Here is a 24,756-nt window from a genome sequence, read left to right as displayed (position 1 = left end):
GAAGAGAGAGAGAGAAATGGAGAATTCATATCCATCTCATCCCAGAAACTGGAGGTATAGCAAATAAAAGCAAGAAGAGCAAGTCACAGTGGCAAAACTCCTTCTTTGCCCTTGTCACTCACCCTGTGTCAGAGTCCTCCCTTGGCTATGCCTCCAGCACATTCCTAACAGGCCAGCCTCAGGACTCACCTACCTGTTTGTTTAGTGTATGTGGATGAAAAGGTATCACAATAGTTCATCTTTTTTTCTTTTCATTAAACTGTAAGCCTGGTGAATATTCTGCCGAGACACTCCAGCTTTGCTTACAAGGTGAACTGCATTTCTTTGGCCTATTGTGTACCAGATGTAAACATCTCCCTTGGTTTTACAGATAAGGAATGGGAGCTCAAAGAGGTTGAATAATTTGCCCAACCATCCTATGGGAAGTAAATGGGAAGCTGCAGTTGGAGTTGAGAAAGAATAAGGCTGTTTTCCTTCTGCTCTGTTGCCTTTGATGTAGGAAACTCAATAAGAAACCATTATCAATTCAATCAAATTTATTGTTTACTTAGTGTGTGTCAGGTTCTGTTTTAGGGAGTGAAAGATGTAACTGGGTGAGACACTGCTATAATGATTACAATGATTCTCTAGGTCGCTCTATCTTTGTGTTCACAAAACACTGATCTCCTGTGTAAGTGTACTGTCATAATCTGCATATTTGTATATCTTCCTTATTAGCATGTAAGTTCTTTGGGTGCTGGAACTGATTCATTCATCATTATAACTTTAGTATCTGGGTCCACACTATGTACATGGTAGGTGCTTCATAGATAGCTGGATGAAGAAATATATGTGCTAAGCCAGGCATGGTGGCACACACCGGTAACCCTAATACTCTAAGAGGGTGAGGCAGGAGAATAATGAGTCAGAGCCCAGCCTGAGCAACTCCAGGCCTTCATGAGATCTTATCTCAAAATAAAATATAAAAGGGCTGGGGATGTAGCTCCATGCAAAGGCCCTGGGTTCAATCCCCAGTGTGGCAAAAGAGAAAAGAAATAAATGGTCTAAAGCCAACAAAGTCTCTATTAATGACTTCTTATAGCTAGAAGTATGCAGAGTTTACAGTGTGGTTTCTTACGTTCCATTTTGTTTTATCTTTGCAATCATTTTGAGTTAAATATTTCACACCTGTGTGGAATCATTGGCATAATCAGCACAATTCAATAGGTACATTACAAAACTGGACTTGAGCTCAGTACTGAGAAAAGAGCGGAGTATGAGGACTGATCTGCACACTCATGCTTTGATCTGAAGCAGCCCTTAGGAAGGCTTTCTGATAGCTGCTGCTTTGAAGTAGGGTCTCCTTTGGAGAACTTTCAACATTATGTTCTATGCATCAATTAGACTCACTTCCTGAAAGGGTCTCTTAAGCTTCCTTATAGCCCACTCCCCTCCCTGTTTAAGTTTGCTTAGGCTTAGCCTGGAGTCATTTATTACTCTTCTACAACAGCTCTGGTGCCCACTCTCCTACCTACGTGCCTTGGGATTGGGCATGGGAGATCACTCCATTTTATCTCCTCTTCCACTTAGAAATGTAAACCTGACCTTTTGCACTTCTCCCACCCAGCTTTCACCATTTGAAAGCTTCCAGCCATGTCTTCCAGAGCCCTGTGCAGGGGAAACTGTCTTAAAGCCTTTGACAGGTGAAAGATGCAGGCTGTTCATAGGCTAGTTTAGCCAGAGAACTAAAGTTGCATCATGATATTAACTGCCCTTGCCTTTGCTTACACATGTACACATTAACAAGCTTATACACACACATACACACACCGATACAACTTGTCTGGGATGTACTCCTACCTTGACACTTGTTGGCTCGACTGGGAGCCAATGGGTCTCCAAAGTAGCCTGCTTTGCACTGGTCACAATTGAAACCCGCTGTGTTGTGGATACACTTCAAACACCTGCCTGTCAGCCCATCACAGTTCCCGGAGGCACTGGGGTCCACATTGTTGTTGCATTGACAGGGCTGACAAGGCCTCACTGGGCCACGTTCCCCAAAGGGGTCCCCAAAGTAGCCATCAGCACAGAGCTCACAGCGTGCACCTGGGAAGGAAAGGAGGAATAAATGGCCCGGCTGTCAACACTGGCAGCAAGACCAGACAAAAATGACTGAAATAGCCAGACACCCCCCCCAAAAGAGCCAGGGAAATGCGCTTTCCCCGGGACCTCAAAACAATACCCACAGGACCTGGTGAACGTGGCAGGAATTGGTGCTATTACTCCATGGTCACTGCACGTTTTAGAGCACAGCACTCCACTAGGAGGCTTGACTAGCTTGTTGGGAAAAGACTGGCAGCAACACAGAAGTGGTGAGATTTTGAGCAATGGGCTGTTACTGAAGAATGAATTCTTCTTTTAGACCGACAGGCAGAGGGACGTGACATCTAAGAGGTCACTACGTTTTCCTTCTTTACTTTGAATCATTAAAAAAAACTTAATTTCTTTCCTTTCTTTCCATTCTTTTTCTTTGGAATGAGGCTTTTGTAGATAAAGAGGGGAGGGAGGTTGAAAGGAGGGGAGGGGAACTGGAAAGTAAAGAAGAAGCAAGATATATCATGTACAGGTACAAATTCCCTATGATGAACGTTATCATTATATATCTAAAGTGTACCAGTAAAATAAAAAGTAAAAACAAAAAAGGATATCATGTACAGGTACTAATTCCCTATGATGAATGTGATTGTTATGTATATCTAAACTGTACTGATAAAATTAATTTTAAAAAACAAGTTAAACTATGTATTTGATCAGCAAACTTCATCTCCTCATTGCAAACCTTCCAAAGCAGTGTTAAGCGTTTCTTCTTATAATTGTGCATTTCTCCTTGCTCAATCCACCTCACCCCTTTAGAAGGAGCACATTTGGATTAACCTGAAGTAATTATAATTTCCTAGAAATTCCTTGAGATGAGCGCTATTGACATGAATTCCAGGATCAGGACAGGAAGAAGTTGGCTGCAGAGCAGGCTGCTGGCCTTACCAGTGACCCCAGTGGGGCAGTTGTTGCATACCACCTCCTCTGTCTCTGGCATCACTGAGCAGCTGAACCCATTGTGACAGGGGCATGGCTTGCAGCTGCGGGGGTCGTGTGGATCGTTGTAGAAACCAATGGGACAGTCGGCACACTCAATTTCAGGGTTTTCATCCCCTGAATAACAATCTCCTGGGAGGCAGAAGAAGAATGGAGGGGCAGAGAAATGACCAGGGTTAGACAATACACTTCCTTCAGGGAGGATGGTGTGTGGGGACCAGAGTGCAGAAACCTAAAGCCTCCCTTTCCGAAACTTTCTCCAGTTCTGAGCACCTTCATCCCTGCCTTGTACCAGTTCTGAAGACTATCTAGATCCTGAATCTCATCCTCCATCTTCTGTGAAGTAGACACACTCCTCCTTCACTATGCGCGAGTTAACACTGTTTGTTCCCCTATCCTCTGTGGCCAGACACCATTTCTTGCCCCATTCATTTTAGACCCTGACTTGCCTTTGATCTCCCCAAACAAATCTTGCAACTCGACACCAACCCCGCCCACCTTGCACTGAACCATAACAGTCATTTCCTGCAACCTAGCACCTTTCCCACAACCTTGTGGCATTTCCATAATGAGAAGGACTGAGTGTAATAAGGCACCGTGTCCATCTTCCCTGACTCCAGCCCTACTCTCCCTAATCCTTCCCATCTAGGAAATGAGTTCAAGCATGATATTTCTTACTCAAGTCTACCTTTCCACAGGTGACCCTGGTCACCTGCCTGCACCCCAGCCACCTGGTCCAGGTGTCATTTCACTTACCTGTGTCTGGATCACAGGCCCCTCCCCCTTGGCAGTTACATGGAATACAAGTGCCAAAAGGCCCCAGTCTTGCTGAATCTCTTTTGTAGCCAGAAGCACAATCCTGGCAAAACTGCCCCTTGTACCCAACAGGACATATACAATGTTCAACCCAGGGTGCTGGGGCTCCAGAGACAGGACGGGCCGAAATCAGGGTCACATTGTCAATATATCCAGTACCTGCAATAGAGAGAACAGGTTAGAAGAACCAAGTGGTAAGGCCTAAGTATCTGTAATCAGACCTCTGTTTGGATTTTATTTTTGTTAACTCCCTAATGGGTGGTACCCACACATCCAGCCCCATAGAAGGTACAGCTCACAGTCCACAAGGGGACTGAGCACACTTTCTCTGGAGTCAGGAAAATCAGCAGCACAACTCTGCCTCCATCCTCACAAACTATGTGAATTGCGCAAATCACTTAACTCTCTTCATGAATGTTTTTCTTCAACTGTAGAAGAGACACTGGTATTTCTCTCCTATACTTGTTGTGAGAATTAAAATGGTACAGTACATATTATAATGCACTGAGCACATTGTGCTAGTAAACACTTTTTCTAATTCCTGCTTTATTTGCTCCATTAGTGACATGGAGATGGTATGAGTGATAAAATTTTTAAGAAACTCTCCTTAAAAATTCCAATCCAAGCAATTTTTATTTCCTTCAAATAGTCAACATTAGTAGAAATTCAGAGATTCTTTTAGTGAGGTAGCACCATTCATTGTTCATTGGTGCTGACCCCTTTTTGGACAAATATTTCTTTTTTAAAACTTCTAGGACGTAAAAATTACTCTTAAGTGAAAACTATCAACTAATTTTTCTGTTTGTTTGGAGACCACAACCACCTTAGACAGCTGAAGCAAATTAAACTAAAACCCAAGAGGAGAACTTCATTTCTCCTACTCCCTTACTGTACTCTCCGTACGTAGCTCGAATCCGAAGGGCTGTGAGGTTCCGAAGTAACCTTCGATACTCAAAATAACTCAGCTGGGGGCTCCAGGTACTGCTTGGATGTTCATTTAATCTGTGCAATTTAAAATTTAAAAAAAATTAAAACCCAATCCAGATCACATTACTACCTGATACAAATTATACCTGAGAATGTGGGAACAGCTATGGCTCCTGGCTACCCTATTAAGAAGGGATGAAGGACTGGTACCTTCCTCCTCATAGGCACAGAGTTGGAGCTTTCTCTCCCAAAAGGAAGGCTTAAGCCCACAGACCTCATGGAGGCCATGCCAGAGTGGAAAGTCCAGCTCCACGGATCATGCCACCTCAGGTAATGTTAGTCCCAAGTCCTTTGACACCGCAATGTATCCTTGGCCATGCAGAATCTAATGTTAAAAACATCTGGAGTTCCAGTTCAGATCCTCAAGAGCTACCATTCATTTGGGGTTTGTTTTTGAAATGATTTATCATCTGAGCACATTTCACTTTGCAAAAAAGTTTCTATCTTCTACCTTGTCCACATCTAATACTTGTTAAAGTTCCTCATTTTGCCATTATCACTAGTCCTTGCACTATTCTTTTAAATTTTGTTTTGTTTTTTACTGAAAAATTGCTGCCAAGAACAACTCTACTCTTTTCATTTCATTTTATTAGAAGGTGACTGTGCTGGTGGCTTGAGCTGGAAGTTGTGTGATTCCTAGGGAAAGGCGATCAGTATGCAGCCAGAGGAGCTGGTGGACAAACAAGGAGTTCTAACACAACACAGTCAGTGCTATTACACATTCATGCACAGAATGCCACAGAGGCACCCAGGTGACTGTAATTTTCCTGGGATTCTGCAGCTAATCCAAAGGAAGAACATGTAAGCTGAATCTCAGAGTCAGTCCACCAAGCCAAGAAAGTGGGAATGGATATTCCAGGCAGAACAATGTGTGTACCCTCCAGTGATTATTCTCCAGTGGCTCACCTAGCCTCACATCTGACCATCATACTTCTCAATTTATAATCTCTCAGTGGCTTCCCATCATCTTTCTGGCATGGACAAGATCTAAGCATCTTGGAATGCTTTTTTTTTTTTTTTTTTGGGGTACTGGGGATCAAACTCAGGACCTTGCGCTTGCCAGGCAGGTAGCAGAACCACTGAGCTAAATCCCCAGCCCAATCTAAGCATCTTGGCATGGCATACAAGGCCTTTTCCAGTCTTTTCAATCTCATCTGCCCATTTCCCCTTTATATGCTGTGTTCCAACCACAAATATTGGTTCTCATCTACATTATGCCTTTCCACATTTCCACAGAAATTCAAATGTGGAAATTGTCCTCTGACCTTTCCTCCTAGATTTGCATCTGTCCATTCTCAGCCCACACGTTGCCTTCTTTCTAAAGCTTTCCTTGACTCATCCAGGGAGAATTGGGCTCTTTTCAAGACCCCATGAACATGTTCCACTATAAAAGCAGTTTCCCCCATGCTTATTTTTTATGTGTTATATATCCCACTAGACTGTGAGCTCTTATAGGACAAATACCACGTTTCATCTTTCTTTCATCGCCTCTAATGAAATACTGAATACTTAGTAGGCACAGCTTCCTTCCCCAATCTCTCTGAACACACCATTCAAAATCCCCACTTTATAAGATCAGTCTCTGAAGATATAGACAAGGCCATTCCTGACTTCACTTCTCACTATATTCCTCTTCCCCACTTTCTGCTCTACTTATGTTCAACTACTGGGAGTTTCTTAAACCCACAAAACTCAAGCATCCCACTTCCTCTGCCTCATTAACATTACCCCCTTTTCTTTCCTTAGAGGCTGCTCTTCACACTTGTGGTGTCTTCTTGGGAAGCTTCCCTCCATCACTCAAATGCAAGTCAGTTGCGCCCATATGTATTCAAAACACCTGTGTCCACCCTCCCTCCATCACTTGACAATCTGCTCTGCTATCATCTGTTTATTTGCTCTCCCATTAGCCTGTCAGCTGCTCAAGGAGTAAGTAAAAGATGCTCAGAGAAGCGCACTGCAAGAATGAATCATGGCTAACAAATGAACGAAGGACTTGGACTTCAACCACAGTTTTCTCTATTTGTCCCACTTGTGATCTCTCTTTTTACCTGAATGTGTAAGTCTTGGTGATTCCACAGGGCAGTATCTTCCCACGTGGAATCAATGGGGCTGTGATCTGTAGACCAGCACCTTCCAGGATTACATCGTGAGCAGATGAGTGTCTGCCTCCCCTGTCCACACGATAGTCAAAAGACAGGCTTTGCCCATAGCTCACCTGCTGATTCCCAAGGAATCTGGCTATGAAATAGAATTTTTAAATGATCACTTGTGAAACTGAAAAGGCAAACACATGCCAGTTTGTATCAACGTGGGCTATTTCTGTTGGAATCTTATGTTACCCACCCACCCTCCTGCCCCAAACCGTCCTAGCAGAAGCATCAGTGCACAGCACTGGACAGGATTGCATCATTTTGGCTGTGAAGCAAGGTTAGTGACAGAAATGCTAAATTGGCCTCATTATAAGACAGATTGATCTGCTAGATGGGCCATAGCATGGCCCTTATGGCTGATATATAAAGATCCCAGGTAAGTTAGCAATCACACACATGTATATAATGCTTCATAATTTACAGAATACTTTCACAAACACCATCATATTTGATGGCAATAATTCTTGAAGTTTGGCATTTCCATTTAATTGTTGAGACATCTGAAGTTCAGAGAGGTTAATAGAATAACTTGCCAGGAAACTTTTATTGGCTAAAGATATCACCTAGGATTAAAAATCTAGCTAGAGGCCGGGGATTTGGCTTAGTGGTTCCGGCGCCTGCCGTGCAAGGGCAAGGTCCCGAGTTTGATCCCCGGTACCAAAAAACAAAAAAAAAATCTAGCTAGAGCTTTTCTAACCAGACACATATCATTGATATGTTTAGAGCTTTAAAAAATGCTTTGCTTTTGCTTTTCCATTTGCTTCTCAACAGATCCACATAATTCACAGTAGCTTTTGATTTCTTATCTCAGTAGGAACCTAGAAACTTTAATTAAAATAGGCACCCCAGCCAGGATCTGACCTCTGGGACATCCCCTTCTGTCCTAGAGTGCCATGTTGCAATGACTCCAGCTGACTCCTGGGGAAACTGCTGTCCTGAACACCAAGGTATTCGGATTTCACATTTTCTAACTCATTTTTTCTATCCTGACTTCCCAATCCCATAAATTGACTTCTATAAGAAAAATTATCCCTCACATACCAGGAGCTACAAAAAAGACAGGGTCTCTTCGGGCTGAGGTATACACGTTCCTGTAACGCTGTGACCAATGGAGCTTTGCAGAGGACCCATTTCTTTGCACAGCCTTCCAGCCATCAACATCTGGAACACAGATAAAACCACTCTGCATGAGAGACAAACCCACACAGATCCATAGAGCTGAACAAGGCCAGGCTTGTATGCCAAGAAGGTCTAGTGGTGAGTAGAAAGGGGGCTTTCTGTGTTTGCACATTTCTTTACAGTGTCCACAATTCCCCATGTGCTTCTCTACTTAGATGTCCACTCCCTTGCTCCCAGCCCACAGCTGCTTTCACTTCTCGTCTCTGGATGTGACTCTTATGATAAGAGAGCATGTTTTCATCTGCTTGTAATTTGGGTCTTTATTCTATTTACATAAACAAGGCCTGACCTTAGTGAGGTGAATGGCCCCAATATATTCAAACAGAAACTCAGACTAAATGAAATAATATCAATTTCCAATATTTTTATATTGTCCATAGCTTGGTAACTAATTTCAGATACATTAACTTATTTAATATATGTAAAAGCAGTGTTATTAGTGAGTGTGGATCCTAGGGGCACTCTCATAAACCCCCAAATCCAAATGAATCGTTCCTTTGTGTTTTTAAATATAATTTATTTATTTAGTTTGTTTCTTGTGGTACTAGGAAGTAAAACTGGGGCCTTGTGCATGCTGTGTCTCTGGCCCTTATTTAAAATTTGATTTTGAGACAAGCTCTTGCTAAACTGTCCAGGCTGGGCTTGAACTTGTGATGCTTCTAATTCAGCCTCTCAAGAACCTGTGATTATAGGTATGGGTCACTGCCCCTGGCTCTTTAGTGTCTTTAGTGTTTTTTGGTTGTTTTCTTCTAGTCCTGGGATTGACCCTAGGGCCTCACATAAACTAGGCAAGCTTTTTCTTTTGTGTTTTTGAAAGAGACATGAGAAAGAAATGAAGGGAGATAAAAAAAAAACTAGCCTCTTCTCAGTTATTTTAAAAATCATTTATAGCCAAGGATTTAGCTCAGTGGTTCCGCCACCTGCCTTGCAAATGCAAGGTCCCGAGTTCGATCACCATACCAAAAAAAAAAAAGAACTGAAAAAATCATTTATACACTGGTATGAATAAATTAGTCAGCTATAACTTTTTCAAGACACCTAAGAGATGGATGGTGTGGGGTGGAAGGAAAGAGAAAGAGGATGAAGAAAAGGAATTAAAGTGTATTATGTATATGTACCAATTCCTCACAAGGAATGTAAATATTATGTACTACAAATATGTACTAATTTTTTTTAGAAAAGAATACTTTACAGAATAAAAACTACAAGAGAATTGCCAAAGATGACTTGACCATCCATCCTGTAGATGGGGAGGTGGTTATAAGTGCAAGGCCCTCCCTGACACACTAAAAACAAAGCCCTAGAGAACAGAACACCGTACCTCGCTGGAAGGTAGAGGTGATCTTATGGATACTGTAGTCCGTAGAGCTGCGGCAGCTGGCTGAATGTCCATAGCAAAAACACTGGGTGCAACCCTCAGGGTTTCCTGCATCCAGATGATAGTAACCAGGTCGACACCTGCAGCGATGTTTTAGAAATCAAGATAATACTACAGGTTATCACTTATTCCAACAGAGAAAACAATGACTGACTCGGCCTCTTTTTATTTTCTCTCCCACTCAGTCCTACTAATTTCCTGAGGAGGGAAGTGACAAGTTTCACACACCACCTCCACTGCCGTCCACCTGATGGTCCATCACAGTCCCACAAGTGAGAGCCATGAGGAAGGGTCATGGTCTCTCCCTCAGGGAGGCAGAACACTCTTGCCTTGGTGGTCTGGCAAGTCAGTGAAAATGATAATTATCATCCTTGATAATGGATGGAAGTCACCTGTTGGGGTAGGGAAGGGTGGGGCCAGGATGTGCAGAGCAGCCCCAATCTGGGGTAAAGGTTTATTTAAAAGTGGGGACCAGAAAAGGCAAGGCTCCTGTCTTAACACCACAGCTGATCCATAGGACCATTAGGTGTCGATCATCCCTGCACCTCATACCTGGGCTCTCGCCCATGGGAGAAAGGACAGAAAAGGATGGCTAGAGACACTCTAGAATAGCACAATGCACCTCTGCTCCCAACACAATCCCACCAGAAGCTTCCCTGAGGACTAATGCTAGGTGAGTCTTAGTAGTGGGGACAGCAGGGAAGATGGCAAGGATAGCTGGGGGAGACTGGTTTTATGTCTGTTCAAGTTAACTACCTCTTTGCACATGAAATAATGAGTTTCACTAATCATTTACTTAGCACTTACGTTGTGCCAGGCACATGTATACTCTCTTATTTAATCCTCCCTACAATCCTATGAGGTGGAAAGTGTTGTTTCCAGTTTTCCTAGATGAGGAGACCAGTGAGGTTAAGCAATTTGTCTGTGGTCATATTGGCAAGTGCTAAGGCAAGATTCACACTCATGTCCCTCTGCTTTCAAATTATGTAGTCTAAGCTTCTGGACCATCAAATACTGGGTTATGTTCATTGTGCATAGCACAGAAAAGCAGGTCAAAAGCACTGGTCTTTTTTTTTTTCATCTAAGAACAAGGGTTTAAAAAAATTCAATATGGTTTCTATGGAGAAGAAACCTAAAGATAAAAAGAGATTTAAAAATAAGGAAAGAAGGGGGCTGGGGATTTAGCTCAGTGGTTCCGGTGCCTGCCTTGCAAGCACAAGGTCCTGAGTTCGATCCCCAGTACCAAAAAAAAAAAAAAAATAAGGAAAGAAGGGAGGGAAAGACAGATGGAGGGATGGACGGAAGGGAAAGAATCAAGCAAAACTGACAGTATTTAGGAATGCACTGGGACAGGGGTGAGGAACCTATGGACATGTGCTGCAGCAGACTGTTTGTATCATTGAAAGCTCTGAAAGGTTCACCATCACTGCACTAGGATCACACATTATGAGCAAAAGCAAGGAAGTGATTGATTACCATAAAAGCAAGAAACATGGTAACTTCTAGGGACCCCTGATGTCACTGAGGTGGCAAAAATCAGAGGTAAGAAGTAGAGGTCTACTCCTTATTGATAATGATCACATTTGTTTTATGTAGCTTTCTATTTCATATTTTAAAATGTAAAAGGCTTGTAGCTAGTTCTCTTTACCCTCACCTCCGCAGCAAAGAATCCCCTAAAAACACAAGCTAGGAATGTATTTGCCTTTTCCTCCACCCAGGTAGGAATGATTGGCAGGGTGTCAAAGAACTGCTTTCTTACTTTTAAGGACACGAGGAGGAAGTTTTTATCTCTGGGGCCAACTTCACAGGCCCTCTGCTCACAGCAATCTCAGGGGGAAAAAGTTCAGTTCATGCAAAGCTTGTCCTTAAGTGACAAAGTTGTCGTGCAGTGACAACTAGGGGTGGATGGCTTCTTGCTGCTCCACCAGCCCCCACATAGCTCAAGCCCAAAGGGCTCATACGTCGTGCCCTGGATCGTGTGTGTGCATGTAGCCTCCATCCCATCCCTGGGGCGGCTCCTTTTCAGTGCATGATAGTTATACATGGCCTTACACAGTGATACTCCCTCGTATAAGGATCTTCCCAACACGTTTAATTAGGCCAGGCATTTCCCAAGACCAGCCTGAGTCATGTGCTCTCATTACTGCATACCACCTTGTGTCTGAGCACCTGGGACCTGGAGCCAGCTGGCAAGAGGCTCCCTGGGGCCCTCAGTCTCTGTCTTAGTAAAAACAAAGAGAAGGGACCCACAGCAGAATGTGGAGTGCAAGGATTTGGGGCGCTTGGTCACATTCTTTAAAGTCCAGTTTTTGAAGACAGAGAGCAGGAGGAAGGGCCTTTGCCATTTGTTCAGGATCCCCTTTCCTCAACTGTACTCAGAGGGTCAATTCCTGTGCCAGCTGCCAAGGCCTTCTCCCTGCCGTCTGCAGGGATGTGGCTCACAGACCTGTCACAGCGCTCTCCAGTGACAGCTGGTTTGCACACACAGTGGCCGGAGTCACAGGGCCCAGCAAGGCCAGCTGGGTCACAGTCACACTTGAAGGCTCTGGGAAAGAAGCAAAAGAAAATTAGGAATGGATTTCCAAATGCTTCGCAACAGTACACGCAGATTGACTGCTCATAAGCAAGCGTCACCAAGCTGAACAAGGCCTCCGTGTGTCTTCTCCTAGTGACACTCAGTCACGCTGATCTCTCCACACCCTTTGGGATTCAACTGTCTAAGCCAGTGCCACTCAGAGTGGTCTGTGGGTGGCAGCCAGCCCTTGAACTGTTTGCTATCCAGCCCCAACAAGAGCTTTGTGCCAGAAGGTAAACTAAGTTCATTATTAAACTGTTTAGCTTAGTTTGGTCAACTGTTTGGATGATTTTTTAAAAAGATTTATTTGTTTCTATATTGATGTCTACTTTTATTATAATCGATCCCACCTACCTGCTATTTTAGTTTGTTAAGTTCTTTCTTTTAGTGACAGCTCTACTGAAATATAATTCATATGCTATGGAATTCACTCATGTAAAGCAAATACTTCAATGGTTTTTAGTCAGATTTATACAACCATCACTACATATGTCAATTTTTGCACACTTTTGTCTTGTATTCTTTAGTAGTCATCCTCAGCCCCATTTCCTCCCTGCAGCCCTACTCCCAGCCCTAGGCAGCCGCTGGTCTACTTCCCAACTATAAGTTTTCCTATCCTGGACATTGCCTTCAAACGAAACCCTATCATCTGTGGTCTGTTGTAATTAGCTCCTTTCATTTAGTATAGTACTTTCAAGGTTCACCTCTGCTGTGCCATGTGTCACAATGTGTATTCTGTGGGCTGAATAAAATTCCACTGTATGAATATGCATATTTTATTTATCCATTCATCAGGTGATAAATATTTTGGTTGTTTTCATTTTTTCGCTATTATGAACAATGCTTCCATGAGCATTTGCATATAAGTTGTACAAATATATACATGTTCATTTCTCTTGGATATATATACCTAGGAGTGAAACTGCTGAATTTGAGTGGCTTTAATTTTGTTTTACCACCAAGACTCTCAGTGGAGGTATCAATGCTTTCATGTGACTCTGGCACAATTTCCCCATCTACTGATCAGCACTGACCTCTGTCACTCATTATGGCCACAATAACATAACTATCTCATCCATCTAAAGCTAAGATCTATTTCCTTTTCCTTACTGATTTCCTTTCCTTACTCTTTGACTCCATCCAAATTCTGCCCAACCCTGGAGCCTCCTTGACCCCTTCCTCTCCTGCACATTCCCCATCTAATCAGATCCTAGGTTCCCTCAGGCTCACAGTCACCACCAGAATTCCTTTCCAGTCTGCATGGTCTCCTCCTTATCTCAGCTCCCTCCATACCACATATCTGGACCATTCAACAAGTACACACTCAGCATCTACTGTGGGCTAAGAACCAATGATATTGTTGGTGTGGTTCTATAAATGACTCTGCTCTGTGTGTACTTTGATTTTATAACTTGTAATCTTTTGTTTACAATGAGGGGTTTTCTGTAACTTGTTTTAATTTACAACTTCGGTAGCAATAGAACTTTGGATACATTTTTGTATGGTACATGTGATATATATAGAATTACTACTTTATTTTTATTTTTAAGAAGTAAAACATTATGCTAGGGGGTAAAAGTAGGGTGAGTTTCCAAATTTGCAGTTTTTATATTAAAAATAAAGTCAATATTTGGATAAAAATAAAAAGAACCAAGGATACTGAAAGAAACAGAACTTGGCCCCTTCTCTTGGGTCTCAGGCAGGGCAAATGTGTGAAGAGCAATGGTGAAGTGCTGCATGGCTTTGTGCCAGGAAGTGTGTTCCAGGTGGGCCACAGCCACATATACTTGGCTGTCTTGAAGGACAGGTAGGCTGCTGTGGCTGGAGTGGGGAGCCAGGATAGTGGTGAGAAACAGAGCAGAGCCTTGGCTCCCTGGAGAGGGAGGAGCACCCTGCAGGGTCCCACAGGCCTTCCTAAAAAGTCCCCATCTCATTCTGGGTAGGAAGGGGTTGTCCTCCGTCCTGGAGGGATGTGATGTGGTCCACTCTGCATTTTAAATAGTTACAAAGGACAGTTCCTGGGAATATCGCTTAAGGGTATAGCACTTGCCTAGCATGCCCGAGGTCTAGGGTTCAATTTCAGCATCAAAAAAAAAAAAAGAAGTTGCAAAAATGAGGGTTGGGCCCAAGAGAAGGTGTCTGAAGATTATCTGAAAGGCACAGCTAGGTCTAGATAAAGAACAGTCTATGCAAAGGTCCAAGGGTAAGAGAACTTGAGACAAGGATCCAAGACCAGGAGAGTGCAAGTCTAGCCAGGGGCAGTCCCCATTTGGGTTAGGGCTGAAAATGTGGTCAGTGGGGATGCGCTGTCACTGAACCAGGCCCATTGTTAAGCCTTTTTTCCCCGGAGTCTACCTAATATTGTGGCCATGTAGTATTACAAGGGAGGAAAAATGTTACCCTTTTTCCTTCCCATGAATTCATAGCCAAAAGTCACCCAATTTTAGAGAACACCATTCAAAGGGGAGGGAATTAATATTTCCCTTTGTTTCAAAATGTAGGCAGGGCTAGTCAGAGGTATATAGGTTCTTATTTTCTAAATGACCAAAATGACAATCCCATCCCTTAGGGTTGGTGTGAGGATTAAATTAGATGACCCATGTAAAGTACTCAAAACAATGTGGGGCACACCACAGGTGCTTGGTATAGGAGGGGGATTGCCAGTGTTAATATAATTGTCCTTTCTCCTGTTAGCGACAGCAATGGTGGGATCTGCATGCTCACAGTCGTCTTTGGTCTTGGGTGCATCCAGCATCAGTGAGCATGTGGAAGCCTGGCAGACACTGGTCACACTTGTCTCCTGTCACACCTGGCTTACAGCTGCACCGTCCAGAGTTGTCACACTGAGGACTGAGAGAACCTAAAACCCACAAGGTGGGGGAGAGAGAGAAGAAAATACTTACAAGGCACGAGGAAGCAATGTCCCCCTATGGGAACTCAATACACATTAAGCAATATACACCACCACTGCCTTTAACAGTTCACATCATCTGAGTATGTTTCCACCAGTAGAGAAAATTTTGACAGCTGAACATGTCTGCTTCATGAAAAGAAACGAAATCATTCATAAAAGCATTTTTTATTTACATCTTCTCTGATCTTTTTAGTATTTTTTTTTTTTTTTTTTGGCAGTACTGGGGATTGAACCCAGCATCTTTGCACTGAGCTACATCCTAAGCCTTTTATTTTACTTGATTTTTATATTGTGAGTAAGGGTCTTGCTCAGTCACCAAGCTGCCTAGGCTGGACATGAATTTGTGATCCTTTTGCCTCGGCCTCCCAGAGTGCAGGGATCACAGGTCTGTGCCACGACACCCAGCTAAATTTAACATTAGGGAGCATGAGACTATTGCTTTATGAATGAAGTCTATCAAGTCTTGAGATGTCAAGAAAGAGAAAATCTGTAAATGAACACATCTACCTCCCAGGACAGCAATGTTCTCCTTTATCTCTGGCAGACAAAACCCCACTTTGGGGGGGTCAGTGCTTGCATGGCATGATGTTGTAAGAGCACAAAAGGCCTCCTAACCAAAAATGTCTCCACGTGCCAGGGGTGGCGGAAAGTCTCACTCATGAAGCATCCCCCCCGCCATGGCTGGCCTGGTTAGTGCCCTGGGGTACTCGTCTCACCATTCCGTTTGTCATACATGTTCTTTGTCCTCTCAGATTGAATGTTGATGACAAACAAGAAGAGCTCAGGGTAATAGAATGTGCCACTGTGGGATCTGACCACTTCTCACTTCTTGCCTTTCTAACACCCAAGTCCAAGCCTCCCCTTCTCTCATCTGTACCCTGTCTGAATTCTTCCCCTGCCACCTCCATTTTGGCCTTTCCATGCTCCAGTTTCCACACAGAAGCCAGAGTGTGCTTCCAAAAAGTAATTCAGATCATTTTGCTTAGGTCCTGTGGTGGCTCCCACTGTAAGCACAATTAAGTGTAGACTCCATAGCCTGGCTGCAAAATCCAACCTCTCCTAGCACATCTCCCACCCTTGTTCACTAAGTTCCAGGACCCTAGCTCCCCTCCCTGTTCCTGGAAGGTGCTAAGCTGCTTCCCTCTGGGTGTCTGCACCTGCTGCTCCTTCGATCTGGTGTGCTCTTTCCCCAAATTTTCCCTAGTTGGCCCATTGCCCATTGCCTAGTTGGCAGCACACAGATGAGATTATGTGTTACTTTCTAGAGACATCTTCCCTGACTGACATGTCTGAGACATCTGTTCAACTCCTGCTCAGTTCTTGGCCATCTCTGCTCATATTACCTGCTGGATGCCAGAGCCCAGCACAGTGCTTAACACAGAATAAGCACCCAGAAATCAGCTGGATTCATACGGATATGCCAAGGAAGAGGTGGGGCTATTGTGAAGGAAGCTGCAAGAGAGAGTCAAAAGATGAAATAGAAGGTGGGTAAATGAGGTGGAAGGCTAGCTAAGTACACCACGGGTCCTTTATAATTTCCCTGAAGCTGGCAGAATTGTAAAGTAATCCATATCCCTCAAATATCTATGATAATTAGGCCAGCCATAATATATAAAGCCAAGGGAACACTAACCAGTAATTACATTTGTTTTTTCGATTTATTATTTTTCTGTTAACTTCTTTTTTTTTTTTTTTCTCAAAACAGGCTGGATTCAATTTTCTGTTAGCCTCTAATTCACTAGCAAATAGAAGCCAATAAAGGCATTGGTTCTATGTCTACATAAAGGCTTATATGCAGTATCTGAAATATGGAATAAATCAGTCACATGTGTAAATATCTCCATGTCAACTTTACAAGGCTTTAAAAGACCCTTAGTGATAATGGTACAAATTATATTTTTTGTTTTTTGGGTTTTTTTTTTTTTTTTGGTACCGGGGATCAAAACCAGGTCCTTGTGCTTGTGCAGCTGGCAGCGAAACTACTGAGCTAAATCCCTAGCCCACAAATTATATTTTTTGAGCACCTACTAGATGTAAGAGGTTGAGTTAAGCACTATTGGTGCATGCTATCTAGTAATGAATTAAAAATTCACAGCTGGTTGGGCTGAGAATGTAGCTCACTAGGAAAGTACTTGCCTAGCATGTACAAGGGCTTAAGTTCATTCCTCCGCACTGAAATAAAAGTTCACACTGGATAACAGATCCATTTCAGAATAGAGAGCTCTCTGAGGTGTGGGCAGGAAGTTCAGAAAGACAACTCTAGGGCACTCTGCAAGAGCAAGGCCAGCATGCATCATCCCACACCACGAAGGCCTGGATTCATGGAGGCTGAGGAGGAGAGGAAGGAGGCACTGTGAGAGTCACTGTGGATGCGAATATAGACTTAGGACACTCTTGGGGTATGGATGATGAGGGAATGAGGGAGACAGGATCAGCTGGTGACACCTAGGTCCCTAGGGTGCACACGCAGCTGTGATTTTATGGCAAAGGAGGGACAGAAGCTCAAGATGAATCACTGACAAAAGGGAATGTGTTGAATTTTGAACTTGGCTTGCTACTGGTGTATCCAGGTAGAAATGTTCATCTGGAGGACAATAAAGAGGCTGGGATGGAGAGGTAGGAACCCTCAGCACCCAGGCTGAACAGGAAGTTATAGCGAGCATGAGATCATGCCAGGAACCTTGTGTATTAAGGGATGGGGTGATCAGAGATGAGGAAGTCCCAGAACAGAGTCCAGCTGAGATGGGAAGGAAGAGAGGCTGTTGGGTTTGCACTTGAAGGTGGCCATACTCTATAAATGGTCAGTAAACAGAGCTAAGAAGGAAAATTCCTTTCTGAATACTCTGAAAGAAGTATAAAATTTGGACTTAGGCACACATTTTTCCTTTCAAATTAATGGTAATTATGCTTTCAATTTTTTTTTTTTAAAAAAAAACTCTCTGCAATAGTTTTCAGAGCTGAATTGCCCTTATGAAATGGGAAAGACTGAACTTTGTTCTGGGTTTGGACCAAATTGCCCAAAATGGTATTCTACAAAACACTCTTCTGAGAAGTATTAACTGTCATCCCATGAAAATGAGTACTCTGTGTTCAAAAGAGTTTGAGAAATGGTACATACTAAATCTTTCAGAAATTTATAGCATGATACATTCAGTAGGCAAAAGCTTATTTAACTTTTTAATGCCAGTGTTTCTCAACATTATTTAACACTGTAAGGCAATACCTAATGCTAGCTTGAGGGACATAATGTTCTATAGTATACAAAAATTCTTTGAAAAAGTATAAAGCCTTAGTCAGATCTTAGGAAATAATATCCATGAATATTTTCATGGACACTCGATTGTCTGCCTTTGGGATTAAAGGACAGCATTCTCTTTTTTTTCAATTTTTTTGTTGGTACTAGCAATTGAACCCAGGGGAACCCTACCACTGAATTATAGCCCCAGCTCTTTTTATTTTTTATATTGAGACATGCTCCCACTAAGTTGACCAGGCTGGTCTAGAATTTACAATAATCCTGCTTTAGTCTCTTGAGTAGCTGGGGTTACAGGCATGTACCACCATGCTTCGTCCTATGGGACAGCATCTTATTTTTTTCCTTTCATACAGTGATAACAAGAAGGAACTGTTCCAGACAGAAGTCTTGGCTTATAATGTTAGTTCTTGCAATCACCTGCTGAGAGATTTTAGGCGACTTATTAACTTTCTAGGTGTTTCCCCATTGTTGAAAAATATTTTAAAAATTCACTGCCAACTAGGGGATGTTAAAAAGTAAAAATGTAAATAGTTTTAGACCAATGTGTGGCCTCTACAAGACTTCCTTCATACTGGAATGTAATTTAAAGGGACCCTGACTTTCACCTTAATAAGAACAACTACCATTTACATAGTTGTCTACTATGTGCTTAACAGACATCATTTTATCTCTGCAGTATACTGTGATGTAAATGTCCTTGTCACCCTTTTCAGGTGAGGACACTGGGAGAAGTTAGAGAACATGTGACCCAGTTGCAGTATTGGTAGCAAGATGTGAACTAGGGCCGTTGGGCTCCAAGCCCACCACTCTGTTCTACATGATGATTTTTCTTTTGTACCAGGGATCGAACTTGGGTCCTTGTGCCTTCGAAGCAGGTGGCGGAACCACTGAGCTAAATCCCCGGCCCTACATGATGACTTTGATGTCAGCAGACCTTGCCTCCAACCCTTGCTCTGTCCCTGAGCTCTACAACGTTGGACAGATTGCTTTCTCTCCCTCTATAAACCTATCCTCATTTGTACAATGGAAAAAATAATAAAATTATCTGTGCTGGTTAATTAATAACTGGATAAAAAGCTCCTGGAAAAGGCTTGGCACATAACATGTTAGCTGGCACATAAGATCCAAGTCATCATTGATTGGATCCATTACTTCCTGCCAGGCTGTTCATCCTGAATCTTGGATGCCTAATCTCCATAGAAAAAGGAAGATCCAGGCTCCTCGTGGCCAAATGAGGAGGAGACTATAGTACACTGGGAAAGAGAAGATGGCAAATCCTTCTCCACTCTCTTGTTTTTGCTAGGTAGCAGGTTCCTTGTCTCCCCTGGAATTATAAGCTTATCTTCAGGTCAAGCTTTTCCATGGAGCCAACCAGATCTCTAATTACACTCTGCCGGGATGATCCAACTCCAGTGATTCACAGTGACACTGCATATTCTAAGGGGATCTGGGCTTCTCAGAGAGGTTAAATACCCATAAAAATGGATTAACTTTTCTTTTAATTTTCTTCATGAAGTTCTTTGATAAGGAGAACTTATCAAAAAAAATCCAAAAGATACTGGATGCAGATTCTATACCATAAAATTAAGCAAATTTGACCCCAAACACATTGTAACAGCAATCCAATTAACTTGGCACTGACTACTTGGATACAGGTCTATAGATATAGATATATCACTACAAATTACTCCAGTTTCCTATAAGGATCCTGCCATACCCATTCAGCTGCACCAAAATCTGCCCGTGTTTCCAGTCTTTGAGCTACAATTACATCTTGCCTCCACAGAGCCACGGGTATACCCATTATGGATTAGTATTTATCATATTATGCTGTTAAATCCTTTCTGGCAGAGGAAAGTAGATAATACCAAAAAAAAGATAAAAGACAAAGAAGGCAGTCAAAAAACTCATACACAGAACTACCCACCTCTCCCTGATAATATTTACTAACGTGCTTTGACTGTCCGCCCGTGATGAATACAACACATGCCTGCATCCACGAACAAAGCAAACACCCACAGTTCTGTGGCTAGAGCCCTGGGCAGGACACTAAAAAAAAAAAAAACTACTAGGTCTCCTGTGAGCCTGCCACACCTTAGGTGCTTTCTACTGGTTATTTTCTTTTCTCTGCTCACACCCTGTGAAAGGTTCTAATCCTTTTTTTTTCCTCTCTTGTCTCTTTTATTGGTACCACTTCATATTGCCAGCACCTAGTATAGTACCAGAGATAGATCTTTGAAATCCCTATTTTCCAAGATGTTGGCCAAAGAGACGATTATGGATATGAGGAACTAGCCATGGAACAGAGCAAGCTTCCTTTGTCCCTGGGTTCATAGACTATCATCTGCCTTGGCAAAGTTAATCACAGGACTCACAGTAACTAAGATGCCCAAATGACCCCAGCTGCTTCCACCAAAGTCAGAGAATCACATTCTTTTCCGGAGTGAAATTGCTACAAAGGCCAATGATGGTGGGTTCTCAGTTGCTCCTGAAGCTGAACATCTCCCTCTTGCCTACTTGCTCCCTACCTTCCTCTTTTCTCTTCCTCCTTCTTTTCCTCTTCTCTACCCATTAGTCCTTCCTTCTTGCTCTTTCTTCTCCCCCACACCCATCCGCTACCTTTGGAGTGACAGTTGCAGGGCAGGCAGTGATCTCTGTCTTGGTGCCAGTAAAAGCCCTCCCTGCACCTCTCACAGTGCAGACCATCAGTGTTGTCCTTGCAGTTGAGGCATCGGAGCCCATTGCCTGTCCTCCAGTGAAGCTCCTCCTCAAAGATGCACTGGTTGGACTTCCCATTGCAATCACAGACTAGGGAGAGAGAAAGAGAAGGCACTGTCAGAAAAAAGCAACCAGAAACATCCTCCCAGGTGATTTAATTATTATGAATATGAATATAAGCTGTGTATTGGGTGCCAAATGTTAATTTAAACTGCTCGATGGATGACTGAAAGGGAACAAAGAAGACCACTGGTGACCTAGAGAAACAGCTATTCCACAGAGATGGCGGATTGCTGCTGAACAACATGACTTCAGCATTGCCAGCTGTCCAATTCCTTAATAGAAACAAAATATTTTAAATGATTTGTTTTTATGTGAAAATTTATGATTTAAATACCTGCAAGGAATTCATTTGAAAACCCAGTGCAAACCAACAGAACAAGTCTACCAGGCTAGGAGAAGACCTGAGGACTGCCAGCCGTGAGCTCGGGCCCAATTGTCATGACCGATAGTGTCCACTGCTTAGGATACACAGTGCCACCCCCCACCCCCAGTGATGGTCAGGCCTGAGGAGCTGAGACGATGGACAGGTATCTCTTCCTCTCTGTACTTGTGCCTTGAATGTTCCTCCGAAAGCCAGGTGTCAAGGAGAACCATGACCTGGTGTCAAGATCCCATGAAGAATGAACTTCCCCAGGTCTTTAGGAAAGTTCATCCTTCAAATATTCCAAAGATACTTGTGGGGTAACTAACATCTCATGAGGTCCTGAACAGCCAGTGAGGTAACAAATGGAAATACTTCACACAGCACCAGGTACACAGGAGACACTCAAAAATTTTCAGTCACAATTTAAAAGAGAAAGATGATGCCCTTAGGTTAAAAGAATTAGTCCAATACTGCTTTTCCCTTGGGCAAGCCACTCTGACTTTCTGAACCTTGCTCCTCCTCCTCCTCCTCCTCCTCCTCCAAATATATAGCACACTATCTACTTCCCTGCATCGTTAAGAGGATCTCACTGAGAAAAGAATACCCAGTGTCTCTGTGTGTTCTACCACACCCCTCCCTCTCAGGAGACAGACGTCACTTTGGGTGGGAAAAAGGAAGCCAAGAGGTTAACTTGACCTGCTGGACACTTGGGGTTTGAACAGCTGTTTGATGTCAAGGCCTGCCTTCATTTCGTCATGCACACTGTCTCCAGTGACCACACTGCCATAACAACAGCTTGTTTCTAGAGTGCCCAGGGGGCTGACCGTAAAGCCAGCAAGTGTGCCCCACGTCCTGAGCAGCTGCCCCGTGTAGTCCTGTACCACACTCAGAAGAAACACAGGTGAGGAAGTAGATTTTGTGAACTTCCTAAGTGCTGCCTTAGAGCAATTTCTGCTGCTTTAGAGACCAACAAGGAAAGTTGGTAAGATCTGTGCAGAGCACACTCAGATTCTGGGACTTCACATTCATCAGCTCAGTTAATTCTCACATTTTAGCATCAGTATATTTATCGTCACTTAGTGGATGGAAAATGAATACTTAGAGAGGGTAGGAATCTAGTCTAACTTCACATAACTGAATGGCAAAGATATAATTTTCTCTGAGGTCTGTCTGACTCCAAAGCCTTCATCTTTCCATCTTACCCTAGTTCTCAAGAATCTGGGTTAACACTGAATGCAGGTATTCTTTCTATAAATCTTTTTTTTTTTTTTTGGTACAGGGGATTGAACTCAGGACCTTGAGCTTCCAAGGCAGACGCTGGAACCACTGAACTAAATCCCCAGCCCTATAAATCTTTAGTAGAGGTTCCTTTGGCCTTTTCTTGACTCCTTCCTCATGTAGTAGAATGTGCTACCCCTCCTCAGACAGCACTGGTATCACAGATCATTTTTATGGAGTTTTAAATCTACTTCTATCCCTGTGATTTAAACACACACATGCGCGTGCACACACACACACACATTACACACACTTCTTTTTTCATTCATTCATTTATCCAACAGACGTAAACTTCAGCTGTCTTACCAGGTCCCTGATCAATAAATCCTCTAAACATCTGAAGACAACCACAGCATCTCCCTCCTTAGTTTTTTCTTCTTTGGGTTAAATTGGAGACTGACACCTCCAGGTCTTTCAACCATTTCTTATATCATGATTTTTCGAGTCTTCTCAACTACCTTCTTAGCAATATACTCTAATTTTCAATACTTTTGTTCGTACAGTACTTCCAGTATAGTTTGAACAGCTCTGCGTATAACAGGACTAGATAGCTCCACAGATGGAGACTAACATTTCATTAAACTTACAGCATATTAAACTTGCACTCAATTCAAACTACCAGGGCTTCTTCACAGAACTGGTGCCAAGCTGAATCTTTCCCAACTACTGCTTGTGAAACTGATTTTTTTTTGGCTCTCCAACAGTTGTACCACACAGCTGCCATGAGCTATGAAATGTCTACTGAGTACAAGATTATGCCTGTCACGAGGCCTAAATGCACCAGCCAGCAGTCCTTGTGAGGTTCTTCAGCTGATCACCCAGTGAACCAGTGCTCACCCTGCCCTGATACTGGCTAGGAGCAGTCTCAAAAATATCTATGCACTTTTCATGTAACTTTCCAATTCAGAACATACATTTTGCTGGTAATAGTTAACTTCATAAAGACAGCTCATGACACATTTATTCACAGGAATAATTTTTTTTTTTTGAGACAGGGTCTTGCTATCCAGTTCAGGCTGGCCTTGAACTCACAATGTAGCCCAGACTGGCCTTGAACTCATGGCGATCCTCATGCCTCAGCTTCCTAAGTACTGAGATTATAGGCATGCACCACCATGCCTGGCCTCACAGCAATATTTTTTAAATAGACAAACTTGTTATCTTTATATACCACCTCCCTCTTCTGTCCTTTCTCCTCTAAACCTCTACTTTGAAAAAAAATGAATGTTTTTCCTTTAAAGTCAGTCATCATTGGAGTTGCATTACATTCCAGTAAGGGAGATTCTTAGCCAGCAACTCCTCTCCAGAACTTGCCCAGCAGGTTACAGAGTCATTGCCAAATGACCCCTCTCTGTAAATGGGTCTCCCTTGAAGCCAAGAGCTATGCTGGCCAGATGAGGACATGTGTGCGTCTACTGGCCATGGATGTCTGCATTACATTAAAACTCCATGAAGATGCTCTCGCTCACCTTGCCTGCAGGACTTTACAATCACCAAGCTCTGCTGGGCTCGCACACTTACTGCACTCAGCTCCACATTGAACCTGCCAAATATGCATATGCAAAGATGGGGGAATAACTCATCACTGAGCCAGGCATGGTGGCACACACCTGTAGTCCCAGCCCTCTGGGAGGCTGAGGCAAGAGGATCACAAGTCAAGCCCAGCATAGAGAACTTAGTGACATAGTGAGGCCATGTCTCAAAATCAAAATTAAAAGCATTTAAAAAGGGCTGCAAATGTAGTTCAGTGTGAAGGCCTTGGGTTCAATCCCTAGCACCACAAAATTAATTAATTAATCTGTTGATTAACTCACCATTGATGTACAATATATTTGAAATATAGTCTCTCAAATCATCTCCCAAATTTACACTAAATTCCTTAAACCAGGTATTATTCATTTTTAAAGTAAAAGCTTTTATATTTTAAATTCTAGAATATTCCTACAATTGTGCTTAATAAAATGGGCATAGCACAGCTTGTGTGTGGTCTTTTTTACTCTGGGACC

At 42.9% G+C, this 24,756-nt stretch overlaps 1 protein-coding gene and 1 long non-coding RNA gene across 5 annotated transcripts in view; one reads left to right on the top strand and one right to left on the bottom strand.

Annotated features, from left to right (window-relative positions):
- The window catches only part of Lamc2 (laminin subunit gamma 2), a 67,618-nt gene that overhangs the window by 24,184 nt on the left and 18,678 nt on the right, over window positions 1–24,756 (bottom strand). For all 4 annotated transcript variants that reach the window (XR_015444575.1, XM_087194418.1, XM_021242895.2 and 1 more), the window contains 10 exons: window positions 20,947–21,135; window positions 14,882–15,017; window positions 12,029–12,127; window positions 9,526–9,662; window positions 8,067–8,186; window positions 6,924–7,113; window positions 4,778–4,890; window positions 3,829–4,047; window positions 3,022–3,204; window positions 1,840–2,085 (listed from right to left, as the gene is read on the bottom strand). Coding sequence is in view for 3 of the 4 variants with exons in the window: in XM_087194418.1 (XP_087050544.1) it covers window positions 1,840–2,085; window positions 3,022–3,204; window positions 3,829–4,047; window positions 4,778–4,890; window positions 6,924–7,113; window positions 8,067–8,186; window positions 9,526–9,662; window positions 12,029–12,127; window positions 14,882–15,017; window positions 20,947–21,135 (1,632 nt within the window). In the remaining variant the exon portion in view is untranslated. The remainder of the gene's footprint in view (window positions 1–1,839; window positions 2,086–3,021; window positions 3,205–3,828; window positions 4,048–4,777; window positions 4,891–6,923; window positions 7,114–8,066; window positions 8,187–9,525; window positions 9,663–12,028; window positions 12,128–14,881; window positions 15,018–20,946; window positions 21,136–24,756) is intronic.
- Window positions 12,131–19,397, top strand: LOC147823130 (uncharacterized). The gene is made up of 3 exons (XR_015444576.1): window positions 12,131–12,390; window positions 16,337–16,555; window positions 19,169–19,397. It is a non-coding gene; the product is annotated as an uncharacterized LOC147823130 (long non-coding RNA).

This window comes from Heterocephalus glaber, unplaced genomic scaffold (genome assembly GCF_053883595.1).
Source record: "Heterocephalus glaber isolate CG9 unplaced genomic scaffold, H.glaber_assembly_v1.0 deba00001600, whole genome shotgun sequence".
Lineage (NCBI taxonomy): Eukaryota > Metazoa > Chordata > Mammalia > Rodentia > Bathyergidae > Heterocephalus > Heterocephalus glaber.
This window is presented reverse-complemented; position numbering and strand designations above follow the sequence as displayed.